The sequence below is a fragment of the Theobroma cacao genome, chromosome 5 (genome assembly GCF_000208745.1).
Source record: "Theobroma cacao cultivar B97-61/B2 chromosome 5, Criollo_cocoa_genome_V2, whole genome shotgun sequence".
Classification (NCBI taxonomy): Eukaryota; Viridiplantae; Streptophyta; class Magnoliopsida; order Malvales; family Malvaceae; genus Theobroma; species Theobroma cacao.
The window spans coordinates 33,430,807-33,447,619 of NC_030854.1; the positions used below are offsets into that span (position 1 = coordinate 33,430,807).

Here is a 16,813-nt window from a genome sequence, read left to right on the forward strand (position 1 = left end):
TTAATCCACAACAAAGCTGATAAAGCTTGCAAACTTGTTCAACTGAGATAGTACCTCGAGGAAATCGGGCAGTCAGCTTCAATAGCAGCTGCTCTGCATATCCATCTTCTGGTGCAGCCAAGTCCAGAGTTTTTATGAATAATGGCTGAAGTAGTTTTATAATTATATGGAACCAATAATTGATAGATGTGATGGATTAAGTAATATAATTTAAAATACAACTGAGGAAGAAGATTACAGAAATGTTCTTTCATTATTGTTCAAAACTAAGATACAGACATTGATGTGTTTATTTTCCTCTCAATTTCTATAAAAAAAATATTGAATATTCACTATTAAGGTTAAAGCTATACTCAATAAGTAAGGCCTATGCTCTTCCTTTTCTCTTGTCATCCAAGTTCTGCTCCAAAAACATATATATAATAAAATAAAAAAGGGGTTAAAAATAAGTACATGCACAGGCATTGAACAAATAATACTAGTTTCCCCTAAAATCCTAACAATATATTCCTGCAAAGAAGAGCATGATTAATACATCTTCTCCTACTTGTATTGGTATCAAATCTATTCGGATTTTCCTTTATGTCCAATTACAGATATAACAGGCATATAAGCATCACCGTATTTTATTATCCTTATGATGTCTAAATATGATTCTCACTTCACCAATTCATCCTGATAACTATGACAGACCACAAACTTGTTTGATCCTCGAAAATTTTAACCTCATCTTGATAGCTACACCACAATCACATTGTATTGATAGCATTCTTTATGGTCCTATTCATTTCATGATTTGATAAAATATCAAGTACAAAGACATGACTCATTCATTTGTTACTCTTGTTTTTTAAATGAAAAATCAAAAGATGACATAAGACTGCATTTAAAACTAGAGTAAAAATTCCACCTTTACAGGGGTAGTTAACCTAGGATAATCAATAACCATTGTTTCTATTATCTTCTCATTATTTATCTCCACAATTTCAATTTTTGCATTCTTACCCTATAGAAGTGAAGTGTTCTATGTGGTACCATAATCACGTATAAGATGACTTATTGATATCCTTGCAACAGAAATTAAATTTGTTGACTAAGATGAGTAAGAGATGTCAATTGTTCAAAAGTATACAATATGGGTTCTCTCTAGAAACAACTACCAGCATCTCCACTGCCACTACAACAAAAACCATAGGCATGGATTTGGAACACTCTAAAGCAAATTTTGATGAGAAAGGTACCTTGCTCTGGAATAATCTCATTGTCAAAACAAGAGTATCCCGCATTCTATAAAAAACATGAATACCATTGTATTAGAAAGAATTATGTTAAACAAAATAAGTCAGTCTAATTATAATCCTTTTTTTATTTTTTATGCAGCAATTACACAAATTAAAATTTTACAATAAAAATAATAGCATTAGACACCCAAACCTTGCACACTAATTGAATTTGTATTAAACAGCACAAGTATAGCACATGGCAAAAGATAGACTTTATCATCATTTTAAATTGATGGGTTTATCTACACACTCCTGAAAAGAAATTCCATCAGCCACACCTCCCCCCCCCCNCCCCCCTCCCCCCCTTCCCCCTCCTCTCTCTCTCTCTCTCTCTCTCTCCCCATTCCCCCTGTTTATCTTTTAATACGAAGCTAGAGCTCTTGAGTTGAAACCAAACAGTTTCTATCACATATAATCCAACTCTATTTAGTAATATTGTTCTTTTGCACAATTTTATGTTAGCAAAATCAGGAATAAATATGAGGCAAAGTCAATATTAGTCTTATGAACATGCTTAGTGATAAGCATAATATAACAACAATTAAATAGAAAATATAAAAAACTGATAGGATTAATTTTAAAGAAGAAGAATATCAAGCATTAAAGCAATATATTACCGAACACCATATGTGTTAAAGGGATGTGAAGACCCATCAAAACATGTCACAACAAATTGTGTTGAGAGCCCACTAGGTACTTTAATCTGCAACATCACAAAGTTAAACATGCACACAAATGTTATGTCCAAAAGTCAACCAATCCGGCAAAAATTACATATTCATTTTTTACATAATCCAGCAAAATATACAGCTTTCAAGGCTATGTATGAAAGGCATAGAATAGCCAAATGTGTGTAGTCCAAAATTCCTATATGATATACACTTACAGCAAATTATAAGACACACTCCCCAGTTTTCTAACTTTAATTCTTTTTGGCCTATATCGTTTGAAAAGGTGAGATTCCCACATTCCCATTGATTATGCATTATCATGCAGGATATAATTCAGACTCAAAAATTATTTGTATTAACTCTTTCAGAGGAATGATAATTTCGTGATAGCCTATGGCATAAATGATGTCTTTTGGTAATTATGTTGCCACTAAGAAATCATACGAAGTGGAATATACATAATCAATAGAATCTTTTATGTCTGCCTGATATAAAAGCAAATTATAGAGTCCATATAATATTAACTTACAGCATATAGACCATGGTCAGACAAGTAGACATACAAGAGTAGCACAGAATCGATGCATGCAAGAAACAAAATATGAATTCTACTCAGGTCACCTAAACCTTAGTCACAAACTATTTACAAATAAGATGAAATAATAAATTAAAAAATGTCTAACTTTTGAACACAATGAACTAGAATTTAAAAAGCATTTGATACAACCTTCAAACAAAACAAAAGAATTTAAAAAGCATACCGATAATTCCTTTGAATATTTCTCAGAAATTTCCACAGCTTCTGTGCTATTGATCTTGATTTGGTAACTCGACCGTTTCAAAGTCAAAGTTGCTGGCTCCCACTTCTCAGAAGAATCCATCTGTTAAGAAAAGACAGGGATAATATGTGTTAGAGTGATATTTATTCTCTTGGTAGCTCTGTTCCACATATAAATAGATACATAAACACAAGAGTTAACAATTTGCCAACAAACATTTCCTTTAAGTTGCCCGGTCAACATTTATTCATAAATTTATCAAAACCATTTATCAACATCTTTCTTCTATACCTTACCATTTGAGAAAAAAAAAAACACCCTTCTCAACCATCCTACCCACCCACAACACCCAAGAAAAGGGAATTGACTTTTGTTCTCTCATATCAGTTGCCAAAACAGCATATAACTCCTGGAATCAAGCAGGATTAGATGAATAGTAAAGAGCCAAGGCACTAGAAATAGAAAAACACTTCTCACTGCATTCCAAGTTGCTACTTGTTAACCTTTTTTGATCTGAAATCATTTCGTAGACTAGGTATGAAAAGTTAAAAAGTATTATTTATACAAGAAATCATCATCTATAAACAGAAAAGTTTTTTTTTCTTTTGTCTTCTAATTGGCAACAGTCATAAGAATACTTTCACTAGACTTTTTACGTAGGCAACAATTTGAGAACATGAAAAATGGACCTCTAAACTAACCAATTCCATGTCGAAACTACATCCCTAAACCTACTGAAATCTTTGTCCCAAAAAAAAAAAACAAAACCTACTAAAGTCAAGCACTATTTAGAACAAGGTTTCCCTTAATAATATCATGCCATGTTTCCGATGGTATTAGATATTGCCACCCTGTGTGACATAAATGAAGTTGCACAGAGATCTAATTAACCAAGATTCTCCAGAATGCAGATAGCAAATTTGACTTATTTGTGGTGCTCTAAAATAAGTAGAAGATAATGATCATCATAACATGGGATGAAGACAGTTTTTAAAAGGTCTTATTTTTTGAGAAGTAGGTCACCTGCAATTACAGGTTCTGTTCTGGTTTCATTAGAAGTACCCCATTCTAATTTATGAACAAAGCCTGAAAACTGAAAACCTTAAAACAAAACTACATAGAAGATTTACTGTCACAATAATATAGAACATCATATCATGTCACATACAAATTCTCCCATGTTTTTAGGGTGGTACAGACAGCATAAGATTATTTTATCAGATCCTAGACTCAATTCAATAGCACCTTTCTGGTTTCAGAAGATAACAAAGCAGGGAAAAGGAAGGGTTTAACAAAAAGAAAGGATGCCAAATTACCACTGGTTACATGTGTATATATGATGAACATCATTGCTTTGACATTCTATAAAACACCCTTGTGATGGACAAGAATAACAGTTTCTGCTCTAACGGGTGATGATACTGTCCATTCCTTGAATAATTGTTCCTTTGAATGGTACACAAACTTAGATATCAACAAGTTCTTCACTTCAGTCACATATTGATGCAGCAGTACATAATTTCATAATCTTATAAGGCATCAATTTCATTAACAAAGTAGAGATATGTCGTGTTTGATAAACCTTCTAGATCATAATGTAACAGATATTTTGCCAACTTGGGCCCCCAATCCATTACATGAACTGCTAACTGCCAGTGTTGGCAGCACACTAACTATGCAAAATATTAACCCACTGTACTAGATGTTTCCAAAGTGGTATTCCTTGTTCAACTTAAATTTTCATCTCAGCATCATTAACTTCCCAAGTAAACAAGGATTCTACCTGAAGTGTTGGTCAGCAAAGTACAAAGACCTCCTTTGCTCTTCAACTGGACCACACAAGCAATCAGCAGTCAGCATTGACCATCATTTTCTTGTGAGGTTCATCTCTTCCTTCTCCAAAAAGCATGTATAAGGCTACTTAAAACAATTTTTTCCAACTTCTTGCTTTGATACTCTTTCTGTTGTTAGGGGTAGTGGTTTCAGAAGGGTGCAACTCATGAATGACTGAGATGAATGGGGGGTTGGCGTTAAATGAACTTTTATGATATTGCCTCCCATTAGTTCATTGCAATGAATCTCAATTTTCCAGGGATTTAAAGTATGAATTGACCATACTTCTCTCCTCTTATATTGACAAATCAGCAAAACTGGTCAACCAGCGGCCAACCCATTTATTTGAATTCACCAAGCACAACTTTTCCCATAAACTAGATACTATTAGGTAAAGTTATTAAAAATATATAAAGAAAGAAGTGACCATTGAGGAGAATAAAATTCTATATAACTTTGGAAGAACAATCATTACACCTACCAGTAACAGAACACTAAATGCTGCTTGGCCTCTGGAAATGTACTTGTCAATCTCATTTTGCATGTCTGGGTCTGCAAAGCAACTCATTAGAAATCTATGGAAATAATAAAAGCAATGTCACATAAAATAAAAGAAAAGAAAAGAACATGCTATGCATAGATGCATCAACATGTATGAGCATAGACAATATTCACAACCATTCAAACAAAACATTCTTTTCAAATGCATAAAGGAATCACAAACAGAATTTTCTACTACTAATTCAGGAAAGGAAACCAAGTGATCTTTTGCAAAATTTAAATTACATTAAATGTTACGGAAAAATACCCCCACCCCCTAAGTTTTAATCGAAATTCCAGACAAGTCCATTAGTTTTCAAAATGGACACTCCACCCCAAAAAAAAATCTTCCGTTGGACACATAGGTCCAGCCGTAGTCAACTGTTAATATTTTCGTTAGTTTGATAACATGACAATATTGAAATGACAATTTTACCCTAATTTATTTTAAAAATTACAATTATATAATTTTTATTAATTTTTTTATTAATTTAAAAAAAATAAGAGAGAACCGATCGGTGCTCCCCTCTCTTGGATTAATGCTCCCTATTATTTTTTTCAAAAAAAATATAATAATAATTTTTTAAATTAATAAAGAAAAAAAGGCATTTTAGTCTTCTCACAATCTCTATTAACAGTATTTACACTTTTGGGACGGAGTGTCCATTTCAAAAACTAATGAACCCGCTTGGAATTTCGATTAAAACTTAAAGATGTGGGGGTATTTTTCCTTAAATGTTAATTACTACGCAACAAAAAGACAATGGTCTGACCAAGACTCTGTGGAAATTCAAAACATAATAGCATCATGGGAAATGAAAGGAATATATCCAATATATCCAATATATAATAGAGGAATCTTGATCATGGAAGACCTGCAATATTGTATAGAGAATATGCATGTATATATACATGTACAGAAAGAGGGAGAGAGAGAAGTACCATCAATAAACAAGTTCAAACCTTTGTAAAAAGTGCAGGAAAGATGAATTCCAAATTTTAAATCACATTTTCAAAGTAGCAAAGACTTGTAATGCTGAAATTCAAGCACATGACAACAAAATTATGATTCCGTATCATTCAAACAGCTGACTTAAGGCTTGCCAAACAACACAAATAGATAAATTTATCACACACAAAGAACAAAAGAAAATGAAATGAAAATTTTATATTACTTCTAGTTAAGTTGCAATGACCATAAGTTCTAACAACTCCCACACATGCACTTACCACATTTTATTTTGTTCTGATCATTAGCAAAAAGCCTCACTAGTTCCCCCTGACAACAGTAAACAATTTAACAAAAATATAAATCAGGGAGACAATATTGTTCTCAACTAAAAATTGTATAGTTGAAGCAAGTTGCAAGAGAAGTTTATGCAATAATAGTGTGGAATACTCTGTTGCCACTAAAAAGGGACATTATTTACAAGGGAAGTAAAAATGCAGCCACAATAAGCACAAAGTATTTACCATCATACTGAACAATTTCAAATCACATGCAGTATACTACTCAAATCCTTATCAAGTGTAAGTGCAATGCAAGACTAGTATGCTAAAGCTATTAGTAAATTATACGAAATTCTGTTTTCATATCAGATTTTGGTCATCTTTAGAAAAATCAATCAGATTCTATCCGATAACAGATTGCCTGATTGAGTTCTTTGTACCAATGAAAACAGTATGCATGAGCTTTCACTGCTGGGAAACATTTTGGAAGGACATAAACAATGACTGTTAAATGTATATACCTGATGGCCTTGGTCATCCATCGGTATGCACTCAACAGCAATCAGTTTATCAACATCATCAGCTGTAACCACATATTCTGGATTTGTAGCTCCTGGATAAAATTTTTTTCGTCAAAAAGTAAGTTATAAAGAAGACCGACACATCAAACACTGAAAGAAGGTCAACAGTCATTCTATGCTTACCCTCAATGTACTGCCTAGTGCCATCCTGAAGATGACGAACCCACTACAGTGCAACAGACATTGTTAACATATGGAAGATTAGTCCATATGTATAAAAGGAAAACTTCACAAATAACAGTGTTTATATGAATACGATCCAAGAAATTTTACCTGAAACATACAAAGTGTAGTCCCTCGTACAGGATATCCACATCCTAAAAGCTTTTCTCCTGGTGTAGCATCACCAATTATCTGAAACCCCTCAATGCCAGGGCCTTCTGAATTCCAATAAGTTATATTAGATACTATTAAATATCATAAACTTATTTCACAGATTAAATATCAATCACCTTCAGGCTATTCAAAAAAAAAAAATCACCTTCAGAACCATAGGAGTCCATCTCATCATGATGAGAAAAGACATTGTTGGTCACATCCTCTGCTCCAGTTCTTACAGCACCTCTATCAAATGCACTATCAGGATTACGGCCAGCACCACCTCTGTAAGAATATGATTAACAGCTAAGAATGAAATAAAACCATGATAAAATTTGATCCTATCACTATCAAATCAAAGCAATGTATTAGCACTAAATGAACAAGTCACACTGTATTATATACATCAACTTCCTTTGATAACAAATAAAACAATCATCATAAAAAAGTTAAACTGCATTTGAATAAGGAAGAAAATATTGATATGTGGGATACAATTCCAATTTAAATCAAATTTCAAGACTAATTTCATACAGCAATATTAATGATGTTCATCTCAGGGCATATAAATGACAAAACACAAATGAGATAGGGTCAAAAATATAAAAGTACAGATGAAAGAGGATTCCATTAACCCACCACAGCTATGTGCAAGAAAAACAATGTACAAAAATATGTTCACTACAAGAATTCAGGGTTTTGGAGAAAATGTGCTCATCATTATCATATATCACCAATTTTAATAATAGGGAAAATTATTGGATTATATCTCTTGCAATTTATAACCCTTGTAGCAAGGAAAATATAGTGGCAGAATTGTGCCCAAAAGAAAACCCACAGATATGTTTCATCACATCTCAAGAATCTTCACAAACTGCCAGTTAATAATGTGGTCAAGAAAAGAAGAACAGCTACGACAAGACTAGGTGAATGATGCAAACCTATCAGAACTGAAGAAGAACTCCTGTGAATTGCCATTGCTCAACTGTTGTTGTCCCGGATCATTAAACATTAAATTTTTTGCAGTGTGATCATTATCAGGCATATATCTCAGCATATTGTCAGGTGGCATAAGATGCTGCTCATCTGTGTAGTGGTTATTAGAAGAAAAGCCATGACTAGCCTGAGAAAGTTAGAAAGAGACAAATAAAGGACTACTTAATGCAAAGTGGAAAGGAATGCAATAGAAAGAGAATACAAGTTGATATGATAAACAAGCACCAGGAAAAGACGGAAACTAGTAGATTACATGAAAATAGTACCGTGGCTCTATGAGGAATTTGATTGTTCAAAATGCCAGAAATAGGCCTATCATTTTCATGAGATCTGCCTCCAGTATGAGTTCCCACTATACCTGTCAACTCTCTAATTCTATCCTGTGATATAAATAAATATTTAAGTCTATCATAGGTCCAAAATAATGACATCAAAATAATCTTGGCACAGGTTAAACTCACTGCAAAAAGAAACACCTAGATCTTATAAGTTGACTTAAGGTTAAAATAGTAAAATGCAATGCCTCATTAAAGCTAAATTTTGATGTAAGAAACATATAATCATGTAAAGAGCTGATGCCTGCATACAAACATACATCCGCATGTAGCCACATCAACAAATCCCATGCATCTGCATTTACATGTGCATGCAAAGCAGTGGACTACTGGCATTCAAGGCTCCAGAATGAAGGACAATGAAAAGAAAAACAAATTGGCCTAATGATTACATGTAAGAGAACCTTGTATTCCTGGTAAGTGCCCTTCAAGTGATTTCAAGGAGGATAGTCACTAAATCTGCCAGCTGCTTGGTTTTCTATGTAATGTAAAACCTAAACATTTACGTGCAGGTTTAATTACATGGAGTTATTTTTTGAAATAAACGTAAATTTAACTCTAGTGTGAGGCTAAGTAGCAGTAGTCATCATCATACATTTAAATGTTTTAGTTGTAAGAGGTCAACACAAAAAGCTAGCCTATTGTCAAACAAAACTTGAATTTCATAGTTCAAGTTATTTGATTTTGTATATTCTTAAACAGATATAAAATGTTGTTGCAAGCAGAAAGCATGATCCTTGCATGTGCCATTCAAAGAGAATCTTCTTCAATCAAAAGGAAATCCATTATGCATCAACAGCCTTTTATTCTCCTCAGCTTGTATTGTTTTAGCATAAAATACAAATCATGTAAGGTCTTAAAGACAAACCATTTGAGAAGGCTCAGTTATCCTAGCTACTTCTGTACCATGCTTTAAAATTTGACATTGGCAGAATTAACACTTCAAAGTATGATCCCCATAGTATGATTTAATTTTATAAAACATTCTTCTTATGTTCTACCACTGGTGCGGATGGGGAACATATACAGTTAATGAATATATTTACTAGTGGAAGTTGACATCCAACTACAACTGGAATTCTGCCCATCTAACTATATAAGACCGTAAGACTATGGCCACAAGTAATATTATTGGTTTACCATCCACAACTTTAAATTTGTCTGCCCAGGCCCTTTCCTGTTGGCCATTGCTATTTTCTAAATGACGTTTACCTTCTGTAAATATATGGTATTTGAGCGGCACACTTACATGTGAGGTTCTGATCTTCCACTGTAACTGATCATGTAGGTGCTGCAAATATGCATAAGACAGTTTATTTTGTCAACTTACGCGGAAAGCAGAACACAAGCTGCTGAATAAAGCATAGTTCTGAATGGTCTTATGGAAAAAAAAAAAAAGTCCTCAATGGACTGGGAAAATTACAAAAATAGTATTTATACATAAATCAGTGTTACCGTAACCCACTCGCCAAAATCCCCCAGCCCATTTGTCAAACAAATAGAACCTGCGTGCTATCAAGTTCATACCTTCACACTGCTGGTAATGGCAGAAGCATTTACAACAGGGGGCAAAATACCATATTCAGCCAACAGCCCGAGCATGGATGACATGAAGATATATCTCTCATCCTCTGCAACCTGAGGAAAAGCAATGCCCTTAGCAACTGTGGTTTATAAGCAAAGGGATAAAGAGAATAGAAATGACAGAGAACAAGCAGGGAACATTGCAGAATACACACACCCATACAACAACATACTAAATAATTAAGAGTATCACTTGGCACTAAGAAAAATGACAAAATCAATTTAAATATCTAGTGTCTTCCCAGATTTCCTCAGTACATATAGTACTAAAACCTTTTGCTCATTTAAGAAATATGTAGAATCACCCAGCCGGTGATAACTCTATTATACAGAGTTATCTTATGCATCTTTGGATCTTGAATTGAGCTAAGTCCTAGTTTTTAAGTAACTCATAGCTAGTTTTTATGCTTTTTAGTAGTAGTTTAATTTATGTGGTAACATTTTTTTATTTATGCAAATTTTAGCTTAAATTCTTGTTAAAATTCCTCATTTCAGCCTCTAATTATTTAATCCTCTGATATTGAAGGAGGTGCAAGGACTGGGAACCTAAATGCAAAGGATGGTGCAAGTGGGTTAAAAAGGTCTGTGAACATGCTGCAATGTTTTGACCACAACTCGAGCTACAGAAGTCCAATGGAGGCGATTCTTGGATTGTTGGAAAGTCGAGAGGTAGAGCTACAACTTTAGTGTTCAGCATTTCACCCAGTTCAGAAGGGATCATTGTCAAAAATGAATTTGAAGAGAGAAGACTGCAGCAGACTGCACTATCCAAGACAGAAGGTTTCTCGCTGCAGCGAGATTTAAAGCAATTTAAGTCAGCAAGTTTCTCACTGCAGCGAGAACATGTCATTTAATGAACATTTCTACACGGGTTTCTCAGCTAGGGCTGAAAGTAGAGGGTATAAATACATGTTTTCAAGCAGAGAAAAAAGGGGAAGCAGATACCATTTTGGGCAAAAGGAGGGCGGAACCAAAAAGGGAAAAAGGAAGAGGAATCAAGAGCTTTGAAGTATCAAAAAGCTGCACTAGAGAATTTCTCACACTAGATTTGATTTTCTCTCTCTAACCCTTTTTGTAAAAAATGTTTCATTTTGCTGAGATGTGTATTTGTCTTTTGAATATGTTGAGCTATAACTCCTAATCCAGGATTATGGTCGATGCTATTGTGTAGTTTTGATGTTTTGGATTGATTTTTACTTGTTTGTTATGGGAATATCAATGTTCATTCAAATTTGTGCTTATTGCCTCATTTGTTGCTTGATCACCAACAAGTTGAGTATGGGGTTTTAGATGATGCTTGACAAAGATAGTCTAAATAGACCTAAATTTGAGTAGTGTATGCTCCTTCCATGTTAAGAAATTAAGTGGGAGATTAATTAATAGGATAGACATATACCTATTAATCATACATAGTCAACTATAGGACCTAAACTTAATTAACTTAGCTTTAATTAATTTTCTGTAGACATATAGATAGTTAATGAAGCTAGGCAATTGTGTGATGACTCAGAGTGTTATGCATGCTTAAGGAACCTAGACTAACATTAATCCCCACAAAAAGTAGGCAGTTAATTGATCTTGTATCCCAACAAAGCAATTCATTTCAACAACTTGCTTTTTCAGTGCTTGAATAAAACTTAGTTTGTTATAATTTTAGTAATTAGCAACAAGTAGTAAACCAACTCCTTGAGGGATCTACAAACTCCATTTATCATTATATTACTTGTTGACAACCATGTGCACTTGCATGATTACCTTACTAAATTGAGAAAATCTTTAAAGCCAATATCTTAGTAATTTAGCAAGCAACAGCAGGCTTGGAGTCAAATCCCATATAAATGAATTAAGAAGATTCTTTGACTTGCATGCCCATTGGATGCATGGTGTGATTGAGCAAACAGTAAGTAAAGTGAAATAGCACCACATCAACAATAACTACTCTTTTTCACCAATAGTTTTCCATGTATTTTACCAGGCATAAGATGAACCAACTGGAACTGGAAACTTTCTTGTAACATAAGCTCTACATGTGAATGGCAACAGTAAATTTGGCTTCATTCCAGTGGGAACTGTAACCTGTCCTCCATTTTGTCCATTTCCTTCTAAGCAGTAGAATAGAAATGAAAATGGGCAATTGCAAAGGAGACCATCAGAAGGTGGCACGTCCCACCCCAAATAACCTCCTGCTTCAGACAGCAGAAAGATTTGCCCTTCCTTAAAATTCTACATATCTTAACTTTAAGATAATAAACAGAGTAACAGACAAGATGGCTCTAGGGGATAGCCAAACAGTAGACCCTAAAAATTGAAACAATTTTTTAAGATAAAAAGAACAACATTTATTATCTCAATACGTTAAAAGAATTAGTTCTCAAAATATAATGAAAAAAAAGCTACCCCTTCTCTCCACATTAATCCTACATTTAGATAAAGGGCCTGCTTGTATTAAATTTCCAAGAATAATTATTAACAAATTCCTTTTGTTCTAAAAGAGTCAATGAAATTTATGTGGATAGCTTTTTATTGAATTCTGACTTTAAGGGATTAATGTGTGCTTCGGAGGAATCCAATTCTGGAAAGAAACCTTCAGAAAACAAACTTCAACATTATTTCTGTAAAGAATTTTCTTGAATTTAAGCAAACCACAAGATACAGTGTTAACAGGCAAAAAACAGAAAGGAAACTGTCATACAGAAAATACTTACGCATACAAAAGGTTTGAACAACTAGTACTCTGTGAACTCCAGACATATTCAAAGAAAAATAGGAAACTAAAATTAATAACATACAATGAGACAAGAATGTTGTAATATTTATTTTTTCTTTATGAGCTAAAGTAAAATTTTGTTGTTAAAGGATTCATATCTTTATAATACATAATATTTTCCTTCTCTAATCTGTCAGAATCACTAGCTCTCATTTCTGTATCTATACATTAGCTATTTTTAGCATTTGTCAAATCAACTCTCATAATTTATTCATGGAATTGCACCCCTTCAGCCAAAATCCTAGCTTCACCTCTGAGGTAGAAGATCCAGGGATGATAAAGATTCTTAACTCAAATTCGGCATCCATGTTACATGCTTCAAGATATTATTCATTTACTAGTGTTCAATAAGAAACTAACGTATAAATGAGAAAGAGACCATATAACCATAATAACAAAATGAATAAAGCTTTAAAAATTCTAGGAGAAAAATGTCAAATAATATGCTTTGAGTGAGATGATCAGAAGCAACCCAAGTATCACCTGCAGTGGCAGGAGAATTGAATGTTTGTTAAGAGATGCAGCCCTCCACTTGTCAAACCACTTCATTTCAAGGTTTTGTGCTTTGGCGGAAAGAAATTTAGCAAATTCACATACAACTATTCCAAGTATATCATGTTCTTAAGTTGTTTTTTTTAAATATCCTTGACTTTTTACCTGAAATTGTTACCCACGATTTGAACCCAATATATTTGTCTTATACCATGCAATTATGTGTCTTCTTAGATGTCAGAAAGGGAATCTGACACCATTCTTAAGTTTGTCTTTTACATTTTTATTCAAGATTAAAGACCAAACTAGGGGCTGATAGAAGAGAAAGTTTATAATTTTCTTCATCTTATGGACTCTTCTATGTTAAAGTGTAGCATTGAAACTATTCCAATTGAAAAATCAAGTATATTGCCCAGTCTAGAGTGAGTAAACATTTTTTATTTCATTGAGTTTTCATTGCTACTATAATCGGTCCTTGAGGCCAGTCACAAGTTAGACACCAAATGTTACCAAGCATATTTAGTTCACCATATTCTAACTCTAAAGTACAAATCACCATATACATATGCAGTAGTAATGTCCACAATCTTATATTGATTTAGAGAATAATGGCATTAGCAGTTTAACATGACATAGTTATGGCAAACATGTCAAATATTATCAAGGTAAGCATGTCTTATTTTCAGAAATAGATGCTATTTCTCACCTTTAAATCATGTGCCAGCTTTAAATTTTCTTCAAGGTCACCTTTTCTACGAGCCAATTCATTTGAGGCAGAAGTGATGGCTTCATTCTGCTTCTCGTCAATTGCCTGCCACTCAGAATGATTTTACATCAGTTCATGAGAAATGAGTGCACTTGTCAATCCGTTTTAACAAGACAAACAGCTAATGCAGAGAAAAAGTGAAAAGGTGGAAAATATAACAAACCATCCGCAAGTCAGAGAATTTCCTCTCCAGTGCACATTTCTCATTCTGCAGCTGCAATTCCTGAGACCATACAGATCAATGCGTTTCTTTGTATGTCAAGCAGAAATGTTAGAGGTAAAATGACCATAAAATTAGTTGGAAGCATTTGTCTGCAGAAGGAAATGGAAAATAATCTATATGCAAGCAACAGCCTTTAGAAATGTTAAACCTTCACACAGGCTACAGCAATTTGTTCACGAAGATGCTGAATCTCCTCTTTCTGTGCACTAGCTCGCAAATGAAGTCCCTATATAAACTTATGTGAGGAAACTACACAAAGCCTCACCATGAATGTAGAATAAAATCCACGAAAAAACGCACATAAATTCCAGTACCTTAGCCTCTAGGTCTGGGAAATCAAAACTTCTATCTTTTAATTTACTTGGAGCAAGATATGTTTCAGAGCCATGCCTGCTAATCAAGGCAATATTCCCTTGAAATTAATAACTCAATTTATAATAGTTTATATAGAAAGCTTGTCAAAGAATATCAGAATGAAACAATTTGGACCTGGTTGGTGAACTACCTGTTTAAAAAATCAGAGCTCTGTGCTTGAAACCCATTATTGTTAACCCCATGCATGGAATGCTCACTAGAAGACATCACATTGTCAGTCCAGGTCCTCTTCAAGACAGCCTCTGATTGCACAAGAGCTAACATTTTCCATTATCACTAACAAAATCTCGCATTGTACCTCATTTTATTCTCATGTTCCATATTTCATCTTCCAGAAGATAACAAAATTCTTGCATGATACACGTACCACTTGCAGAGCTGTAGGACAATTAACATGAAATAAAGATATAGCTGGAGTTCAATCCAAAATAAGGTTATGGGGACATGATTCTTGTATGAGGAGACCAAAGTCATAAAACATCCAATACACCGGAAACTGATGCTTCATTAGCAAATAACAATTTTGCTGCTCTTTTTTCCATTTCTAAGTAGGAGTTCAAGTAAAAATTAATTTCAATAGTGGGAAAAAAAATTATCTATGAACAACCATCCTATATGCAGTCCTAGGAAGGATCTCTGGATTTGTACGGCCTATCAATGATCATCTCACCATATGAAGTACATGAATTACAAAAGAGCCCATTAAACATGGCCATTCCAATTTCCAGATACCGCATTGAACTAGTTGACTGTAGTGTGTAGAAGAAATGATCCTACCCTTCAAAAGGGCAACAAATTAATATCATTGTCAACCCAACGGTAACAAAGCTCAAAATAATCTATCAGTACCAAAAGGTGAGATGACCATACAATGAGTTCTAGCAACAACACAATTTTCAAGCAAGAAGAATTTGCCCTTGTGCTATGACTAGAGTGGTAAAGTAGTGGCAATCGCGGCAAGTATGTGGAGTCAAACCTCACAAACAGAAAACAGAGAGACCCAAAAATAAATTATACATGAGTTAAATTTTAAAAAAAAGCTGTTAATCATAAAGGTCTTTTAGAATCCTAACTCCCAGCCATTACAATTTAGATTATATTGTAATTGCATTAAACTGCTAATAACCCAAGAATTCAGTTTGGAATTTAGGATCCTTACTGAGAAGTCAACTTCTCACTGGCACAAGTGGTAGCTCCAAGTCTCCTCTTATTAGTTTGAGAATAAAATATTTCTAAGAAGTTTGTTGAACTTAGACTAGCATAACGCTAAACTTCAATGGATACAATCAGTGACTGTTTAATACTCGGTTTGAAAAAAACAAAAGGGCCAATAAAAGAGGGGGGAAAAGGGATTCACAAGGATAAAGTTTATGTTCCTACTATTCTTTCTCCCTCATTCCAAGCACATCCTTCCAAATTCAATTCCTTATCAACAATAATTTCACTTCAAACTACACAAGAAAGTTTGCATACTTCCTTTCCTATTCCCATCCATACCGAAGGGCGAACAGAAAGTTCCTGGCCTTAAGATTAAAAAACCAGAAACTAATATGAAACATTGAATCCAAAACAGCAATAACAATACTACAAATAACTATCTATCTCAACAAAGTAATTGACAGACCCCGAAAAGAAAAACATATCAAGATTAAACTTCATTAACACGTTCTAACTCCAAACTTTTAACATTAAACTATTCCTAAACGAGCCTTTTAAGTAAAAACTCCGTTTGGCAACCAAGAAAACATAACTAAAAACTAACAAAGATTCATATAGCTTTTACAAGATTCAGTCAGAAAGAAACCTTTCCAATAATCTCGGATCCAAACAAGAATCTAGGAAAAAAAATTGTTTCTCTTTTTACCTGTGTTGGATTCAATTTCTTATGGTCTGAGTTCGTTGGAATCAGACAGATGGAGATCCCCGTTGGAGGAATGAAGAAAAGTGCGGGGCTTTTATAGGCGGTGTGGAATTCATAAATTAAAAACTATAAATCAGAATAAAGTAAAAAAAAAAAAAAAAGTAGGGTAGGTTTACTAG

At 33.8% G+C, this 16,813-nt stretch overlaps 1 protein-coding gene across 7 annotated transcripts; it reads right to left on the minus strand.

Moving 5' to 3' along the window:
• On the minus strand, positions 197-16,771 carry LOC18599686. 7 transcript variants are annotated; one of them, XM_018121657.1, is made up of 20 exons: positions 16,638-16,771; positions 14,904-15,151; positions 14,713-14,791; positions 14,547-14,624; positions 14,339-14,398; positions 14,116-14,220; positions 10,094-10,204; positions 9,816-9,857; positions 8,498-8,611; positions 8,177-8,358; positions 7,399-7,520; positions 7,191-7,297; positions 7,041-7,083; positions 6,858-6,949; positions 6,337-6,385; positions 5,048-5,118; positions 2,716-2,835; positions 1,901-1,986; positions 1,242-1,287; positions 197-400 (listed from the first exon to the last, which is right to left on the minus strand). In XM_018121657.1, the coding sequence occupies exons 2-20, from the start codon at positions 15,035-15,037 to the stop codon at positions 368-370; spliced, it is 1,674 nt and encodes a 557-aa protein (XP_017977146.1). In that variant the 5' UTR covers positions 15,038-15,151; positions 16,638-16,771; the 3' UTR covers positions 197-367. The 7 variants fall into 7 exon arrangements, with proteins under 7 accessions (XP_017977146.1, XP_017977143.1, XP_017977145.1 ...); XM_018121656.1 differs by lacking the exon at positions 197-400 and having other exon boundaries at positions 411-1,287; positions 14,713-14,788; positions 14,904-14,969; positions 15,072-15,151; XM_018121655.1 differs by lacking the exon at positions 197-400 and having other exon boundaries at positions 411-1,287; positions 14,904-14,969; positions 15,072-15,151.

Coding starts and splice junctions, on each gene's coding strand:
- LOC18599686 (XM_018121651.1), bottom strand. CDS start 15,037: ATGTTAGCTCTTGTGCAATCAGAGGCTGTCTTGAAGAGGACCTGGACT. Junction 8,359..8,497: donor AAATTCCTCATAGAGCCACG/GTACTATTTTCA, acceptor TAACTTTCTCAG/GCTAGTCATGGCTTTTCTTC. Junction 6,950..7,040: donor CACTAGGCAGTACATTGAGG/GTAAGCATAGAA, acceptor AATTTTATCCAG/GAGCTACAAATCCAGAATAT.